Source organism: Arvicola amphibius, chromosome 4, assembly GCF_903992535.2.
Source record: "Arvicola amphibius chromosome 4, mArvAmp1.2, whole genome shotgun sequence".
Lineage (NCBI taxonomy): Eukaryota > Metazoa > Chordata > Mammalia > Rodentia > Cricetidae > Arvicola > Arvicola amphibius.
Genome location: NC_052050.1, coordinates 157,272,315 through 157,288,679, shown reverse-complemented (window position 1 = coordinate 157,288,679; position 16,365 = coordinate 157,272,315). Strand labels below are relative to the sequence as shown.

Sequence of the window (16,365 nt, the reverse complement as noted above, 5' to 3'; positions counted from 1 at the left end):
AGCCACAGTCACTCACTGCTCTCTTTTTAACTCTGTACACACAGTAAAAATAAGTGTTAGGAAAATGACGTATCACTAAAACTGTTTATTCAATTGAAACCTGATTTTAAATTTACACTTTTTAAAATTGTTTAAGATTCCAATTAATCTTTTTAAAAACAAGAATTGAGGAAACAGTCTCTAAAATTTTAGGACAACAGTTTTAAAAAAAACACTTTGTTCTTAATTGGCACAATCTTGAATCAACCAATATAATAAAATTAATTTTCATGAAGCTTAAGATGACATAATGATCAATTAATGATCAATGAGATTTCTTAGTTTTCCAAATTTCAAGGTCATTTAGAAATTAAAAGCATATTTATCAAAGAATAAATCAGACACACAGAAGTGATCAGATACTTGTGATGCTTCCTAACTTCACAAAGGTAGAGCTGAGCCTTAGGGCACACATTTGTTGTGAGTTCTCTTGAGGACCAAGGAAGAGGAACCTGGGTTTGCAACCACTCTCTCCCAAAAATCCAAGGGCTATCAATATAGCTCAAGAGCCTAGAAACTTTCAAGGATTTACAAAAATAAAAGAGGAAAAAATGAAAATGGGAAAGGAAGACTTGAAGGAGGGAAGATAAAAAGTAGTGGTGGAAACCCAGGCCTAGTCATAAGGACAAAAATATGCCTAAAGCTAATCAAATTTTCTAATGATTTCAAGAATCCAGTTCCTGGGGTGGAGAAAAATCACATTGTTGGCCGCATAACTGAATAACTGACAACTTCAAAAATGAAGAGATTCACAGCTGATAAAAACAGAGAACAAAAGGTTGTAGGAGGTGGCCATCCCGACGTGATACATTTACTAGGTAATCCCTACACCTGAGGCTCAGAGAAAAATCAGAGAAGAAAACAAAGAGTATAAGAACAAGATGTTTGATCCAAGACAGTGTCTTCTAGACATCAAGAGGAATTGGTACATATCAAATATCAACCAATACGGTTGCCTAAACAAGGCAGGTGTCATGGCAGTACCAGTTGACATGCCAGTGTGGACAGGGGGAATTTCACAAGGTGTCCCTGCCCAGGATGAAGAACTACAAGCAATCAACAGCGGTTGCGAGGTGTGTTGGGTAGCTTTCTGTCAACTTGACACAAACTAAAGTCATTGGAGCGGAGGGAATCTCAGTAAGAATATGACTCTGGTGGCAAAAAGAGTAGAAGGGATCAGGTGAGGGGAGTGAGGGAAAGTGTGGGGACAGGCAGTTGGAACTGGGAAGGGACGTTTGGGAGGTGGGGTGGAAACCTAGTCCACTGAAATCCATGAGGGTTACCCTAATGAGGACTCCTATACGGAATCTCAACTGGCCATATGGAGCCAGGCAAGACTTCCAGAGGTGAGACTGGGTTACATTCAGTTGAGCCGTTGGTTGAGGAGGCGCAGTAGAGGCCTCTAAACAACCCAGGTCAACGCTAGGACAGAGGCTGCTCTCTGAAAACTGACAGTGATACCCCATGGCTAAGTACAATATCCACACAGCTTGTTGAGCCTAGAGAGGTCAAAATGGTGCCTGCATGGAGACTTTTTTAGTTTCTTTGGTGAGACAAAAAGAAAGAGGCTACAGGCTACAGAAAGAAAAACCTAGACACCAACTGAGCCACGAAACCCCTCACCTACAATCTGGCCTGTCTGCAAGATTTGCTGGGCAATGGTTGTGCAGAACTTGTGAGAGTAGCCAATGTTTGGTTTAACCTGAGGCCCACACAATGAGAGCCCATGCTTACACAGCCTAGCTATCCAATAACTGGGGACTGGATAGCTCAGAGATGTAGCTTAGAACCAAGCATGACAGGCAAAAAAAAAAAAAAAAAAAAAAAAAAAAAAAAAAAAAAAAAAAAAAAAAAAAAAACAGCAGCATGATTTCTAATGGTATTCTGCTACCCTCATAGATTGGTGCCTTGTCCAGGCATCATCAGAAGTTTCCCATAGCAACAGATGGGAACAGACCCACAGTCAGACATTATACATAGAGAGAGTCTAAACTGGAGGTTACCATCAGCTCCCTCCCTTCAGAGATTGGGGAACCTCATGAAAGAGGGGGGAGGAAAGACTGTTGGAGTCAGAGAGGATGGGGGTCACCAGGAGAATATGGCCTATTGAACCAAATCAACTAAGCAGGGCTCACATGGGCTCCTACATGAGCCTGCACCAGGTCCTCTCTGCCTATATGTTATGGTTGTTAGCTTGATGGTTTTGTGAGACTCCTAACAGTGGGAGCGGGTACATTTTTGACTCTTTTGTCTGTTCTTGGGACTCTTTTCCTCCTATTGAATTGCACTATGTCTTATTGTTTCTTGTTTTGTCCTGCTTGGCTGTTATCTCTTGGAGATCTGCTCTTTTCTGGAGAAGAAATGAAGGAGGAGGGTACCTGGGCAGAGGAGAGATTGGGGAATCTAGCAGGAATAGAGGGAGGATAAATTGTGACTGGGGTACATTTTGTAAGAGAAGACCCTATTTTCAATAAATATAAAGAGTAGTGGGGAGTGAGGAGAGAAAATACCTCCATAAGATCAGGCTGTAGGAAAACCTGTAGGACATTGTCTTAATCCGTTATTGATGGGAAAGGGCCCACCCCATTGTGGGTGGTGTCATGCCAGGGCTGGTGGTTCTATAAGAAAATAGACTGAGCAAGCTAGGAGTGGCAAGCCACTAAGTAGCACCCCTCTATGGTCTCTGCATCAGCTCCTGCCTCCAGGTTCTGTCCCGTTTTTAGTTCTTTCCTTGACTTCCTTTGAGAGTGAACAACAATATGGAAGTATAAGCCAAATAAACCCTTCCTTCCCACCCTGCCTTTGGGTCATGGTGTTTTGTCACAGTAATAGAAACCCTACCCAATCTCAAGTGGTCAATACTAAACACACATAAATACAAGCAACACTAGGTGGATGCAGTAGGTTATATATATTCATACACACGCACACATAGACACATATGCACATTCATTTATACATGTAACAATAATAACTTGAAAGAAAGAGACATGGATTTGGAGGAGAGCAAGAGGAGTATATGAAGAGTTGGGCCAGGGTAAAAGGTGGGTTCAAATATGTAAATAGAGTGCTTATGTGTGAAATTCTCAAATATAAATGGCAGACAAGACACACAAACACTCTCACTTCTAGACATCCCACGGAGCAGAGCAGACGAAACACTCCCGGAGCACTGTGTGAGTTGCCTGACTTTCCCCCACTGTATTGCTTACATTGCGGCAGGATGCCAATGTCTCGGGAGGCTTACGTGTGGACCAGTTCTTACCTCGTGGCCTAGAGCAGCCAGTGCTCATTCTAGGCAGAAGAATCCTGTCCCTGCGCATTTTCAAATTCAGACTGACCTTTTAAAAAATATTTGTTTTTCCCAGATGACTTTTAACAGCTTCTCTGATTCTTAAGGGTGAACTTATCCTCATTGCCTTTAAAAACAAAATCCCCTCTGGAAATCAAGTTCAAGATCTCTGCCAGGCATGTCAACTAGACTAGCAAAAGCATGGTTTGGACGAGAGCTGCTTCCTGAGGTTGGGATAAAGTCTCCAGTGTTTGCTTCCCACTTAGTGTTCAAGCAGTGCTGAGGGCTCAAAGTATGTGACGTCATGACTATTCTCAGAGAAGTCTGAGCGGGAGGTAACTGCCTAGGAAAAGACTCAGTAGACGCTCGTAGTTAGACACTCACTCTTTGCTTCTTCCCAGCAATCCCCTCACTGGGACAAATGGCCTGGACCCTTCTAATGTCTGCAACACTTGAATTTCTGACCTCAAGTTGATGCAACAGGAACACTGCTGAAACCTGAAAAGGCAAGTTCTTCACTCTTACATGTGAACTGATTTCTGTCCCATCCACTCCCGCTGCGATCCTCCAGTCCATCTGTTTCATTTCCTCCCAAACAAACAAACAAACCAAAACCCAAATGATCATAAACACACGGCTGGTGCCAAAACAGACAATAAATATAATTTAAAACCAGTCCCCCGTGACTGAGAGCCAAATGATAGTCGGCTGAAATCCTTGGCCTGCTGTGATAAACTGTGAGGAATCCTTCATCTGCTGTGCTGAACTATGAGGTCCTCGCACATTCTTTAACCTCTCTCCGTGCTAGGTCTCCCATTTGCTGAGGAAAGCTAACTTGGCCCCTGATGTCGACTGTTTCGTGGGGGATGACTCATGACAGAGCCAGACTTTCAACCCACTACCATCTGGCATTTAGTCATATGGGGCTGGTTTAAATCGCCTCGTGGAAGGTAGGGTCTTCTGTGCAGGACAAGGAAGGTGTCACCGTGACATCTGGACAACAGAGTCGCCCAAATAGAACTTACATACTAGTGCACCAATCGGTATGTCAGTGTGAATGGAGAAGGTCTGACACGGCCCCACACCTGGTTGAAGAGCTACTGGCTAATGAGGGAGGAAGAATCTCCAAAGGTTATCCAGTCCCAAGTGGTCAGCCCTAAAAACGCATGTGCAAGAGAACAACACTAAATGGATCAGGAGGGTGTGTGTGTGTGTGTGTGTGTGTGTGTGTGTGTGTGTGTGTGACAGTAATATGTAAAGAAGTCAATAATCTAAGAGGGAATTGGCAGGCACAGAAGAAGCTAGAAGTGAGAGAGAAAAGGGCAGGAAACACAATACTCATGCATGGCATTCTCTAAAAATATTAAAATTAAATAAAGTGGATATATTTTCTTGGGTTGCCTTTATGTGATTTGTTGATTGCAAGGAACCAATAAGAGAGTGTAATTCCTTATAAAGTGATTTCAGTCTTGCTGACTCCACAGAGAAATAGCTATAGGATTGAATTAGTATGTCAAGATAAATGTAGGAAAGCATAGGGGAAAGATCAAACTTTTCTATCCCAGTGCCACCATGGCACTGGGTCATACATGCTCCAGAGGAATGTTTGAGAATATAACAGTGATCAATATGAGCACAAGGGAAGAAGGACTGTGTCACTCAGATGTTCACTTATGAGTTACCCTCAGTTCCTCCCTCTCCCAGGACAGGAATATATGCTTGGTTTGCTAGCTTTTAAAATATTCAGACCAAATAAATAGATGAACAGGAAACAGAGGATAATGTTATATTGACATTGCTGTGACCTGCCCTTTTCAGAACTAAGTGCTATTGCCAGGAACGAGAATGGTAAAAGATGAAGAAAAATGGTCATTAGACTAAGAAAACTGCTCGTTTATCCCTGTGAAGGACTCTCATCTTTGCCTGGGGCTGCCAATGGCATTCTTATTGCACAGTTCACACTGTGGGGTCCTTACTGTGTGGAGAAAGTGTCAGAAGGAATAATTGAGACTATCAAGCAACCAGATAGTCCAAGCAAAGACGCTATCAAGGGTCATACTGGACAGGTCTCATCTCATTTGCTCCTGATTCCCTCCCAGCATCCCTATGCACCAGGTCCATCCACAGAACCCTTTGCTTTCTGTGGACTGCGCTGCACCTAGAAAGACCCTTCCGTGTCCTTGGAACCACGCTGGAAGCACAGATAGCAAACTTCTCCTGGGTGACGCCTGTCTCCTGTCACCGTGTCTTGTTGCATCTTTGTTTCCTCATGGAAAGCTTCACCGCATCCATGGAGCAGAGGATAGTCTTTTTTTTGACTCCACTTTGTCCCCTGTACTCTGGCACATGCTGTAGCTACCATGTCCAGTGAGTCTGGTTCAAAGCCAAGGCCATCTCTAGTCAAAAGAATACTAATTATTACGAATGGAGTGCCTGTGTGTGCGCTACAGTGCAGAACACAGAATTTAGCAAATACTATGTAAATATAGGAGGTCAAAGTTCAGTACACCGTCTTTAAAAATGAATCCAGATGCTCTGACCTTTCAGTTTCTAGTAAGATGCCCCACCCAAGGCTGCCCTCAAAGCTATTCTTTTTTGTTTGTTTGTTTTTGACTTTTTGAGACAGGGTTTCTCTGTAATTTGGGAGCCTGTTCTGGAACTAGCTCATGTAGACCAGGCTGGTCTTGATCTCCCAGAGATCTGCCTGCCTCTGCCTCCCAAGTGCTGGGATTAAAGGTGTGTGCCACCACCACCCGGCTCCCTCAAGATTATTCTTACCCTCAAGTTGAGGAGGTTGTGGATAAGACCCCGATCTTCCTCATCGTTCCTCCCTAGATGGTCTTGCTTAGCTTGCCTACAGGATCTGTTCAGGCTGAAATAGAGCTTGTGTTCATTTCCAATCTGAAATACATAGACTGCAACTCTTTTATTCCATCTGAGCTTTTGTTTAACATTTTATTTGAGAGTTATTAAATAATTCAGTCATTTTCTCAGAAAGAAGAATGTAGTCCTGCACAATAGCTCAGGATTCCATTGCGTGTGATGAAATGTCTACTTATGAAACCTGCAAACGAGTGACCAGAAAGCTCCTAAGACCTCCGGTGAGGACGACATTAGTTTTCATGACTTGTTACGACTTACGGGGCATCACTCTATCCTAGTTAAATGAGCTCATATAAACAAGAAACACACTGTGGTAGTTTGAATGTAATTGGCCCCAATAAGCTCATGGGAAGTGGCACTATTAGGAGGTGTGGCTTTGTTGGAGTGGGTGTGGCCTTGTTGGAGGAAGTGTGTCTCTGTGGGGGTGGGCTTTGAGGTTTCCTGTGCACAGTCAATTTCCTGTTGTCCACAAGATGTACTTCGCCAGCACCATGTCTGCCTGCATGCCAGCAAAACTCCCCACCATGAGGACGAGGATGAATGATGACAATGGACTGAACCTCTTAAACTGAAAATGGGCCACCCCAATTAGATGTTTTCCCTTGTAAGAGTTGCTGTGGTCATGAGACGTCTCTTCACAGCAACACAATCCCTAACAAAGGCACAGCTTTATGAAAGAGGCTGGCTAGAGCCTCTGTTGTTGGTCACTTGGGCAGTGTCATGGAAGCAGCAAATGATGAAAGTGAGAACTAAGTCAGCTACACAGTGGCTGATCCATTGCTTAACACCATTCAGTATTTCCTATTATTCTGAAATGAGATGTATATTTGCTTGAAGCATATTCTAATTGAGACTATATTTATTTTCTGGACTACTGCAAGTAAATTACCGTTCCTCTTAAAGGCCTAGTGGTAAGAAGGAGTCTGGATGTTAAAGAGTGTGTGATCCTCCCTCCCCAAAAGCTTTAGCAATGGTGGAGATATAAAACCATCTACTTTGATGAATACAGTTCTTCCAACTCCCCACCCTGGTCTAGGTCAATAGCTGTAAGTATCAGGTTCATTTCATTGTAAGTTGTTTCTTCAATGAAGCTGATGTCCACTTATTCTCTCTTTTCCGTGACAAACTTAAAGAAAGTAGCTGGGTTGGTCTTCATTCACTGGCAACTTCCATCTTCACCCACCACCCTTGGCCTCTATTCTTCTCATTCACTAAATCTACGAGTGTAATGCCATCAAGACCCAATTGCTAAATTAATTGGGATAATTTTAAAAAGTGTGTGTGTGTGTGTGTGTGTGTGTGTGTGTGTGTGCATGTGCAATACCCACAGCACAGAAGTGGAGCTCAGAGGACAGCTTGTGAAGTTTATGTTCCTCCTCCATAACATAGGATCTAGGCATTGAACTGAGGTGGTCAGTCTGGGCAGCGAACACCTTTACCACTAAACTGTCTCACCAGCTCCTCCCTGACCTAAATGTCCCTTCTGCAGTGTATAACATCTTGAATAATTTTATTTCTTTCTCAAAACTATTTTTCTTTATCTCAAGTTTGGATTTCCCAAGATCCATGCTCTAAAAGCTTGATTCCAGGCCTAGGCTGGTTGGAAAATGGTGGAAACTTCAAGAGATGAACTCTAGGGAAGATTTTCTGGACCTCAGGAGCATGCCCTTAAAAGAGAAAGGGGAACCCCTTTCTTTCTCTTCCTCTTCTTTCTCTTGGTTTTCTTTTATGTGGAAAGAGGTGGAAGAGGTAAATGATTTTGACATATGCTATTTTGCCTCACCAGAAGTCAATACTAATAAAGCCAACCAACCACAGGTTTATCTCACAAGGCAGACATGGAGACTGAATGCAATAAAAATCGTTTCTGATTTCTAAGAAGTTCTGAGCCCTGTTGGCTGCTCCTAACTCTTAAGTGTCTGGGTCATTAGCAGTGTGGTCTGTGAGTTCCATGTCTCCACCACCCTTCACAGCTTAGTTCAATGTACTAACAATGTCAGTGGCACTTCAGTAGGAAAGAGACCCACCATTTCTGAAGGGAGCTGCAGAGAAGAAAGAATTCTAAACTTTGGACTTCCCATGAGACTGTGGGGCATGTAGCTGAATTTCCAAGTGGCAGGCAAGGACATATCAGGTGACAGCAAGAAACCAGAACAACAAGGGAGACAGGAAATAGAGAGGAAGGAGGCTAAAAGCCATCAGCTTCACAGTGTTAATGGGAACCATTTCTTCTCTGGAGCACAGAGGCTTCCTGAACACATCTAGAAATGATGACTATGTTCACTCACCCCACACAAGGATGGACACATCATTAACAAGAGTGAAGCTGTCCTTAAATGTGAAAGGAATATCAATGTCCCATAAGATTTCTACCACGTGGGATCATTTTGTTTATAAATAACTGAATCTAGAATAAGACAAAAGGAAGCCCAGGGATCCACCATCATTACTTAAAAATTAAATATTTCCATGCATCTAGTATAATGTATTTCTTATATCGTTCACTGCCTACTAAGAAAGGACATATGATAAACTTATCTTATTTTGAAATCAAACCTGAGAGCAAATTAAAATTATTCATTACGGAAACTATATTAAATATATGATCAAAATGATGGTTATTTTTAATCCCTTGCAGAGGGAACAGGCTCTGTTAAGAAAGAAAATATTTCCTAAACTAAGCTTGGAATCAATCTGTGTTCATTAGCAGTGTGTGTCTTATAAAAGACTGTATATGGGTGTCAAATACTTACAGAACTGCTATAGAAAAAACAAAAAAGAAAGAAAATATAACTTATCAATGTTTAAAAAAAAGAGTCAAAAATGAGTAATTCCTCTGACTTGATGAGATGAGCAGATGAAGTACCGCAGGAGGCCAACACGTTACCTTGAAAAGCAGCCGGATACTTTCAGTAAAGCCTGGATGTTGTACGTTTGAAGCAGAAATAGAAGTTAGAAGCAGAAATAATGAAGTTGGAGCATCTCAAATATTGTCACTCAGTCTCCACATCCCTGTGCCCATGGATATGACGACTTGGCCCAGCAGGAAGCCAGTCATCAGGGCCGCCTTTCCACACCCAGGCATCTCCTTAGCTCCAAGGTTGCTTCTGCCTCATTGCCTCCCTGCATCAGGTAGCTGACATTTACTTGCTCAACCTTCTCACTTTCATTCCTTATCCTATGTCTGTATGTGTTACATTTCCACAGTGTATCTGGCTAGTTCCACTTTTACTATGACTGTTATGCACGATGGAGATACAAGCACCAAAAGAATTGGGCAGAGCCTTCTAATCACTGGTTAAAGTTTGAACAAGCCCAAGCACATGACGCCAGATAATTGCCAGTAGAATCTCTAGACACCAGACGATCCTCCAACATGGCCCCACAAATACTGATCTGCAGTCTATGTCCAGTGATAGTAAAGAAATAACTTTATGACCTAAGCCTACAGGAACAGCAAAGTGCTTGGGGCTTAGTCATTATAAGATTGGCTTGATTTTATGAGAAATTAAATTCAAGCAACAGCTCATATAACCCTAAACATTCTGTCCCTTGAAATAGATACTTATACTTTGTTCTTGTAGACTAGGTTTAGCAGGAAAGGCAATCACAGTGGATTGTGATTTTTCCACATGAAGGGGTGTGAGGTTTGGGTCTCTGCTTGGTTTCCTATTTCCTTGCTTTAATTCTCCTTGCATAAGCAGAAATCGACCTCATTCAACAAAAGTGATTAAAACCAACATACATGAACATCTAGGTTATGTCCTATATAGCTGCTAATCTGACCCAGTTACAAGTCTGGAGTAAAAACACACCTCTTGGCCTGGAACACTGCAGACACTGTGCATTAATGCGCATTGTGAAGCGTTTTCTACAAGGAGGGAAAGGCCAGTGATAGATCAGCAACTGCATGCTGCAAACATATTTCTTTAAAAAAAAACATAAATCTGAGTCATAAAATGATTATGATGGTATCTTTGACTTTAAAATGGTCCTATTCATCTGCATGGCCAGACTACCTGATCCCGCAGAAGACCCATTCAATTACGGACATAACAGAGAATAATAATAAAGTAGCAGAATGCAAATGAAGATCTATTCTTAGATGTGTTCTCCATCCTCTAAAGAGTGACATGTGCACAGTCGCTACGAACGGCAAAGCAATGCTGAAAGTTCAGACTTGGAATGAAGGCAGTGTTCAGGGCTGGAGAGAGTGGCCAGGTTCTTAGGAACACTTTCTGCGTTTGCAGAGGACCTTGACCCCAGCTCCAGGACACTGAGCGCCTCCTCCGGCCCGTGTGGAATCCTGAATGCACACGGTGTGCATATGTACACTCAGGCACATGCACAGACACGTAAACTAAAATGATTATGTTTTAAAAACTTTCCCTTGGAACTTACAGACATAACATTAAAATAAGAAGGATGAAGAGCCGATCTGGCTTGCATTCCTGCTGTTGTGATAGAACACTGACCTAATCCAATGTGAGGGTATAAAGGTTTATTACATCACTGTGTCTCAGAGCATCGTCAAGAAAATCAGAGCAGGAACTCAAGGAAGGAAACTGGAAGCAGGAACTGAAGCAGAGACCGCGGGAGAGCACAGCTTACCGGCTAGCAATCAAACTCACAATCCATCTCTCTTTCTTGTGCAGCCCAAGACCTCAACTGCCTTGGGATGGTGCTTCCAACTGTGCCCCCCTACTTCAATTACTAATCAAGAAAATGCCACACAGACATGCCCACAGGCCAGTCTGATGGGGGAAATTCAAGGTCTTAAGCTGAGGGTCTCTCTTCCCAGGTATTTCTTTAGTCCCCTCAAGAACTGTTTTGTTTCCTCATTTGTATGCAAAGTCCACAGCACAGAATTCAGACTCAGTGACCTCAAACCAGATGATTCTGTGAGCAGTTCAGATCCAAAAAAAAAAAAAAAAAAAAAAAACTCCAAAGTATTAGGGAAGCTTCAAGTCCTTAATATTCATGAGGTGTTTTGCAGTCTGTATCTGCTAAATATAAGCAGTTCACTAGCTTAAATATTAGATTGTAAAAATAAAATAATGAGCGTCCATGCATGTTTGGCAGCATGAAGACTAGAATTTATACAGACATAACTGGGTTTTAGACTTTGCCATGACCTACATTAGAATAAACCTGTGTTCTTTCATCAAGTATCTGAAAGTGTTAAGTAAATAATGTCAGTAGCAACGGAAGCTCACATGTAACACAAACATGCATATACTCTCAAACCTCATTTTCATAGAATGCATTCTCTAGAATGCTCAGTACTTAGAAGAAAAAACAAGAAGTGTGATTAGAAGAGAAAAATCTTGTAAAAGTCATGCATAAAAAATGGCATATATTTGTAAATTGGAGCTGAGAAAATGTCATTTTTATATTGTCTGTAACGTGAAAATTTCAGCACGTTTGTCATATTCTTTAATATGCTAAAGATGCTGTTTTGAATGCTGCCATAAACTACAGAGAAAATTACCCACAACTTTGCTGCCTGATTTATACAATCAAAGGACCTTAAATGGCAAAGTTTAAGTTATATATTTATATATGTGCATTTCTTCATAAATGCAAATATTTGCTTTTTATAAAAAAAAGTGAGACCAACTATTTATTACGATGTTTAAAAGCACACCAGAGTACAGATTAGTTTTCTAATACGTTACAAAGCAAGGAATTTTAAAAGTAAATTGGCTGTATTTGGTCTGTACTTATTATGAATTCAAGACAATTAAAAAAACAAAATAAAACAAAACAAACCATAAGCTGATTAACGGCCCATGTTAGCCTGGAATTTGTAATCCTCCTGCCCCATCCCCCAGCATGGTGTAGTCACTGGTATATACTGTAATGTTCACTTTCAAGTCATATAATTATATTAGATGTGATTTAAGGCTTCTTAAAATGCATAAGTGATCAGAAAAGCTTGTTAAGAAATGTTACATAAAATTTTAATTTAATGACTTCTTATTTCATAGAATGGATTTCCAATGGGGGAGAATATGAAATAATACATCTTAACTGAAAAAGTTATTAAATATCAGCTTTAAAAAAAGCAATGTGTTTCTCCTAAAATATGAATACCCCTAATTTCTAACCCTAACAGGATGCTATAGAGCTTATCTATAGTAAGTATATTTATAAACAACTAAAATTGTATTATATGAGCATGCTAGCAATTATAGATACACAATGCGTTTACTTAGCTTACATTTTTAGATAGCCTATCCTTTTAGCCTATCCCTGGCTTTGTAACTGCCAAAAAAAATAAGATGGGGGGGGTTGCATGAATCTGAAGCAAGCTCCTGACAATAGGCATTTGGTAATTGCAATTACAGTAAAATAAGACAATGCTTTCAAAAAGTCAGTTACAAGCACCAAAATCAACAAATTCTTTAAACTGTCTTTTATATTTTTGTAGGAAGATATGTATGACTGTTTCAGAATCAGAGAGATTATTCACCGAAGAAAGGAAATATGCACATATCATTTTCTACCTACAACCAGTTGGTTCATTTACCTTAAACCAAGAGCACTAGTGCCTTAAGCTAAAAGCATCTATTGTGAAATTAGTATATCCTACTGACTGGCAAAGTAATTTGCCTCTTCTCTACCACTTAGAAATGAATGCAAGGCATCAAGGCATCTCCAGCAATAAATTCTGTTGCACTGAGAAATACAGGCATCCATGTTTACTTTTCAATGTGAAGAGGAATTATTTAAAAGAGCTAAGAGTTTTATAGTGTTAACAAATTTCTACTTTATCCAGAATATACATATAATATACACAATATTATAATATATACACAATATAAATATAATCTTCGAGTGTCTCATGACGTCACAGAATATTTACAGTAGACCTTTCTATTGTTGAAATAAACTCCATGCTGGGAATTAATGAAGATGAAGAGAAAAAGAAACCCTCCATGTGTTTGGACACTTCCACTAAGGTAGAGAATGGCTGTGGTCCTTTGACAGCACAGACTCCCTCTTAAATCCTGAGCTAAGGAAATTAAAATCGCATGACGTGCCGATGAGGGCTTACAGAAATGCAAGTTTTTGCCATTGTTCTTTACTCAAAATTATTGGAATCTATGCCACACTTTCACTGGCAGTAGAATTATCATTTCTTTATCTTTATGCTTATACGACAATCCAGTCAGGATAAATAGCAATGCAGTACGTGCGTCAGTCGTCCACTGTGAGTTTCTATCCCTAGAGCTGATTTTACTTCCTAGGAGTGGATAAAACATACATAGAGAACTTAAATATTGGCTTATCCACTGAAGTGAAATCTCGGTTAATGCGATAAACTGACGATTTTGAATTCCAGTTCAAGTTTCTGATCTTAAAAAAGAAAAAGGAAAAGAAAGGAAGGAAGGAAGAAAGAAAGGAAGGAAGAAAAAACATGAGCAAGGTCAGTGTAAGTTTGGCTCGGCTGTCATGTGTGGCTCTTGATCTGTCTTAAAATAAGATCCCTGGGTCAAAGCATTACAGACCCTTTGATCAATATGACACTTGACCCCCCCCCTCCCCCATAGAAAGCAAGTGAAGGAGGCTCTCTGAGCACATGGGATTGAGGAGGTAGGCAAAGGATGAAGTTATGGTGTCTTATTTCATTTGAAAAACAACGCAACTTTTTTGTGCTCTTCCGGAAATTACTTTATAAAACTAACCTTCCCACCTCTGGAGATCCTGTCCTCAGGTCTTTGCGCGAAAGGTCGTTGCAGTACCTTCAATATCTAGGCCTCCTTGGGCAAGCCCCATTTCAGAACCTCGGACAGCAGCACCGCCAGCAGCCCTGGGTAGCATACTCCAATGTCCAAGAAACTCTCCTAGACTTCCCCTTTGCTAATCAGCAAGGTCAGAGTCCTTGCTGACTATAACACAAGTTACTAATTATTTCCCCAAATTTTAACTCATAGAACCAAAGATTTGTCATTTTTACTATTTCGTCAGAGTATGCAAAGAAAAAACAAAACAAAATAAAAGCAATTACATAAGGTAGTATGATTACCAGCCTAACATTGAGAATCGATTGGTAGATAGCTAATAACAGCTTTGCACCTAGGTCAATAACTACATAGATGTCTAAGAGAAAACAGGAGTCTTAAGGAGAACAGGCCTCCAGACTTTCTGAGGAACAAGAGCTACCCCCATAAAACTCATAAGATGCAAACGTTCGGCTGTTTTCACCCTATAGCAACAGTTACACTTTATCTTGTTCCTGTGGTCAGCCAACTTCAGATATGTTAGAAGTGGAGGAGTATTGTAGGCAGGTCCACCCGTCTTCTCTATGCCTGTCTCCAGCCCTTCTGACTACCTGTGTGCGGTGTTCCCCTCCCTATCCTCCCGACAAGCAGTAAGGGAGTTTGAGCCAACCGCATAGCTCGAAGAAGCAGCTAAAAGCTTGGCTTTGGTGTCTTAAAAGATGGACTTCCCTGATAGTCCAAGGACACTGACAGGAACCCACCAGCTGTCCCCAACTCTAGCAGGGAGTCAAGTTCTTATAGCCATACAAACGTGATTAAACTTATAAAACCCTAGCCAGGTAAACACATGAACCAGACGAAAAGCCGCAGTAAAGGGGAAAGGAACTTATTGGCCCTACCTTGCAGTCCTCAGGACATGACTTCACCGAGTACTCATCCGACTGTAAGTACTTATGCAGCACACTTTCAAACTCTTCGTACTTCTCCTGCGCGTGGTGGTCGTAGTCCTGGTAAGCTTCGATGCACTGTCTACACGTGGTCATCTCACCGCCCTCCGTGAGCACCACGTCCAAACTGCAGTTCAAAGTGCTGGGGCTGGACAGCCCCGAGAACAACTCCCAAAGTGTGTAGGAATTACAAAACGAAAGGTAAAAATCCGACAAGTTCCACAACGGAGTTGGCCGAGAGCCCCTGGACGACTGCTCCTCCCCCGCGGCCGCCCCCCGACTCCAGTTCCTGGCGCACACCGACTCCGCGCTCTCCACGGTGAAGCACTGGCCGGAGGAGGCGCCCTGAGGGTAACAAGTCTCCAGGCGCCACACCGGCTTGGCAGAGTTTCCTAGAAAAAGAGCCCTGCTCCGGTTGTTCTTGCCTCGGTTGCCCTTGCTGCCGCCGCCGCCGCCTCCCGGGGAGGGGGGCAGGGTGGGGGACGAGGAGGCGGAGAGGAGTCTGTGTGCCTGGGCGGCGGGCGAGGACTCCCCCATGCTGGCCAGGAGCGCGGGCCAGGAGGGTTCCTGCTGCCGCTGCCTCTGCTGCTGCCGCTGTCGCTGCTGCTGCCGCTGCTGCTGCTGCTGTTGCTGCTGCTGCTGCTGCTGTTGCTGCTGCTGTTGCTGTTGCTGCTGTTGCTGTTGCTGCTGCTGTTGGTGATGCTCTTTGTCCCGGGTCCGGGTCAGCTTGGCCTCGGCGCAAAACCACAAGTGATCAGAGAGCAGGACTGTGAAAAACAAGAGAGAGGCCAGAGACAGTCGCCATTTCTGAGCCCGCTCTGAATCGATGAACGGTTTCTCGTTCTCCCGGGGTGCTGCCAACCAGATTTTTAAGCCGTCGTCATACTGCCGACACATCCAAGCACCCCTGGTCATATTTTGGGAACGCACAGCCCTGGCCGACTCCACCGTGAGGGCTCCTGTGCCGGTGTCACCACAATATGCATTGACTTAAAGGGTTTAATTTCCGTATCCCCTCCTCCCTTTTTTTCTCTCTCTCTCTCTCTCTCTCTCTCTCTCTCTCTCTCTCTCTCTCTCTCTCTCTCTCTCTCTACATAAATATTACCATACTTTAGAGAAAGATATTGCTTCCGATCTAATCATCAGCCGACCCCATCCCCTGGAGAGTGGGAGACAATAAGAGAGAGAGAGAGAGAGAGAGAGAGAGAGAGAGAGAGAGAGAGAGAGAGAGAGAGAGAGAGAGACGCGGAGGCTGGTGCTGTGCTGGCCGGTGGGGAGGCTGAGTGCGAGAGGTGATGGTGGTGGTGGCGGGGTGGCTGGCGCTGCTCCTGTCACCCCGGCATTGTCAGCGCGCGGGTCCCCATGGCCCAGCTGAGGACAGCCCGCTCTCCCCTGCCAGGGGCATGCCGCGTCTCCGCTGCCCACTGACGGCGACCGGAGCGCCTCCCCTCCTCCTCTCCTCCTCCTCCTCTTCCTC

General features: G+C 42.8%; 1 protein-coding gene across 2 annotated transcripts in view; it reads right to left on the bottom strand.

Annotated features, from left to right (window-relative positions):
- The window catches only part of Nalf1 (NALCN channel auxiliary factor 1), a 462,371-nt gene extending 446,568 nt beyond the window's left edge, over positions 1 to 15,803 (bottom strand). The window contains exons 1-2 of one of the 2 annotated variants that reach the window (XM_038327915.1): positions 15,520 to 15,803; positions 14,841 to 15,468 (exon numbers count right to left, since the gene is read on the bottom strand). In XM_038327915.1, coding sequence (XP_038183843.1) covers positions 14,841 to 15,468; positions 15,520 to 15,803 — 912 coding nt within the window. Of the gene's footprint in view, positions 1 to 14,840 lie in introns of both variants that reach the window. The other variant, XM_038327914.1, reaches the window with a different exon arrangement.
- Between the last annotated feature and the right edge of the window lie 562 nt (positions 15,804 to 16,365).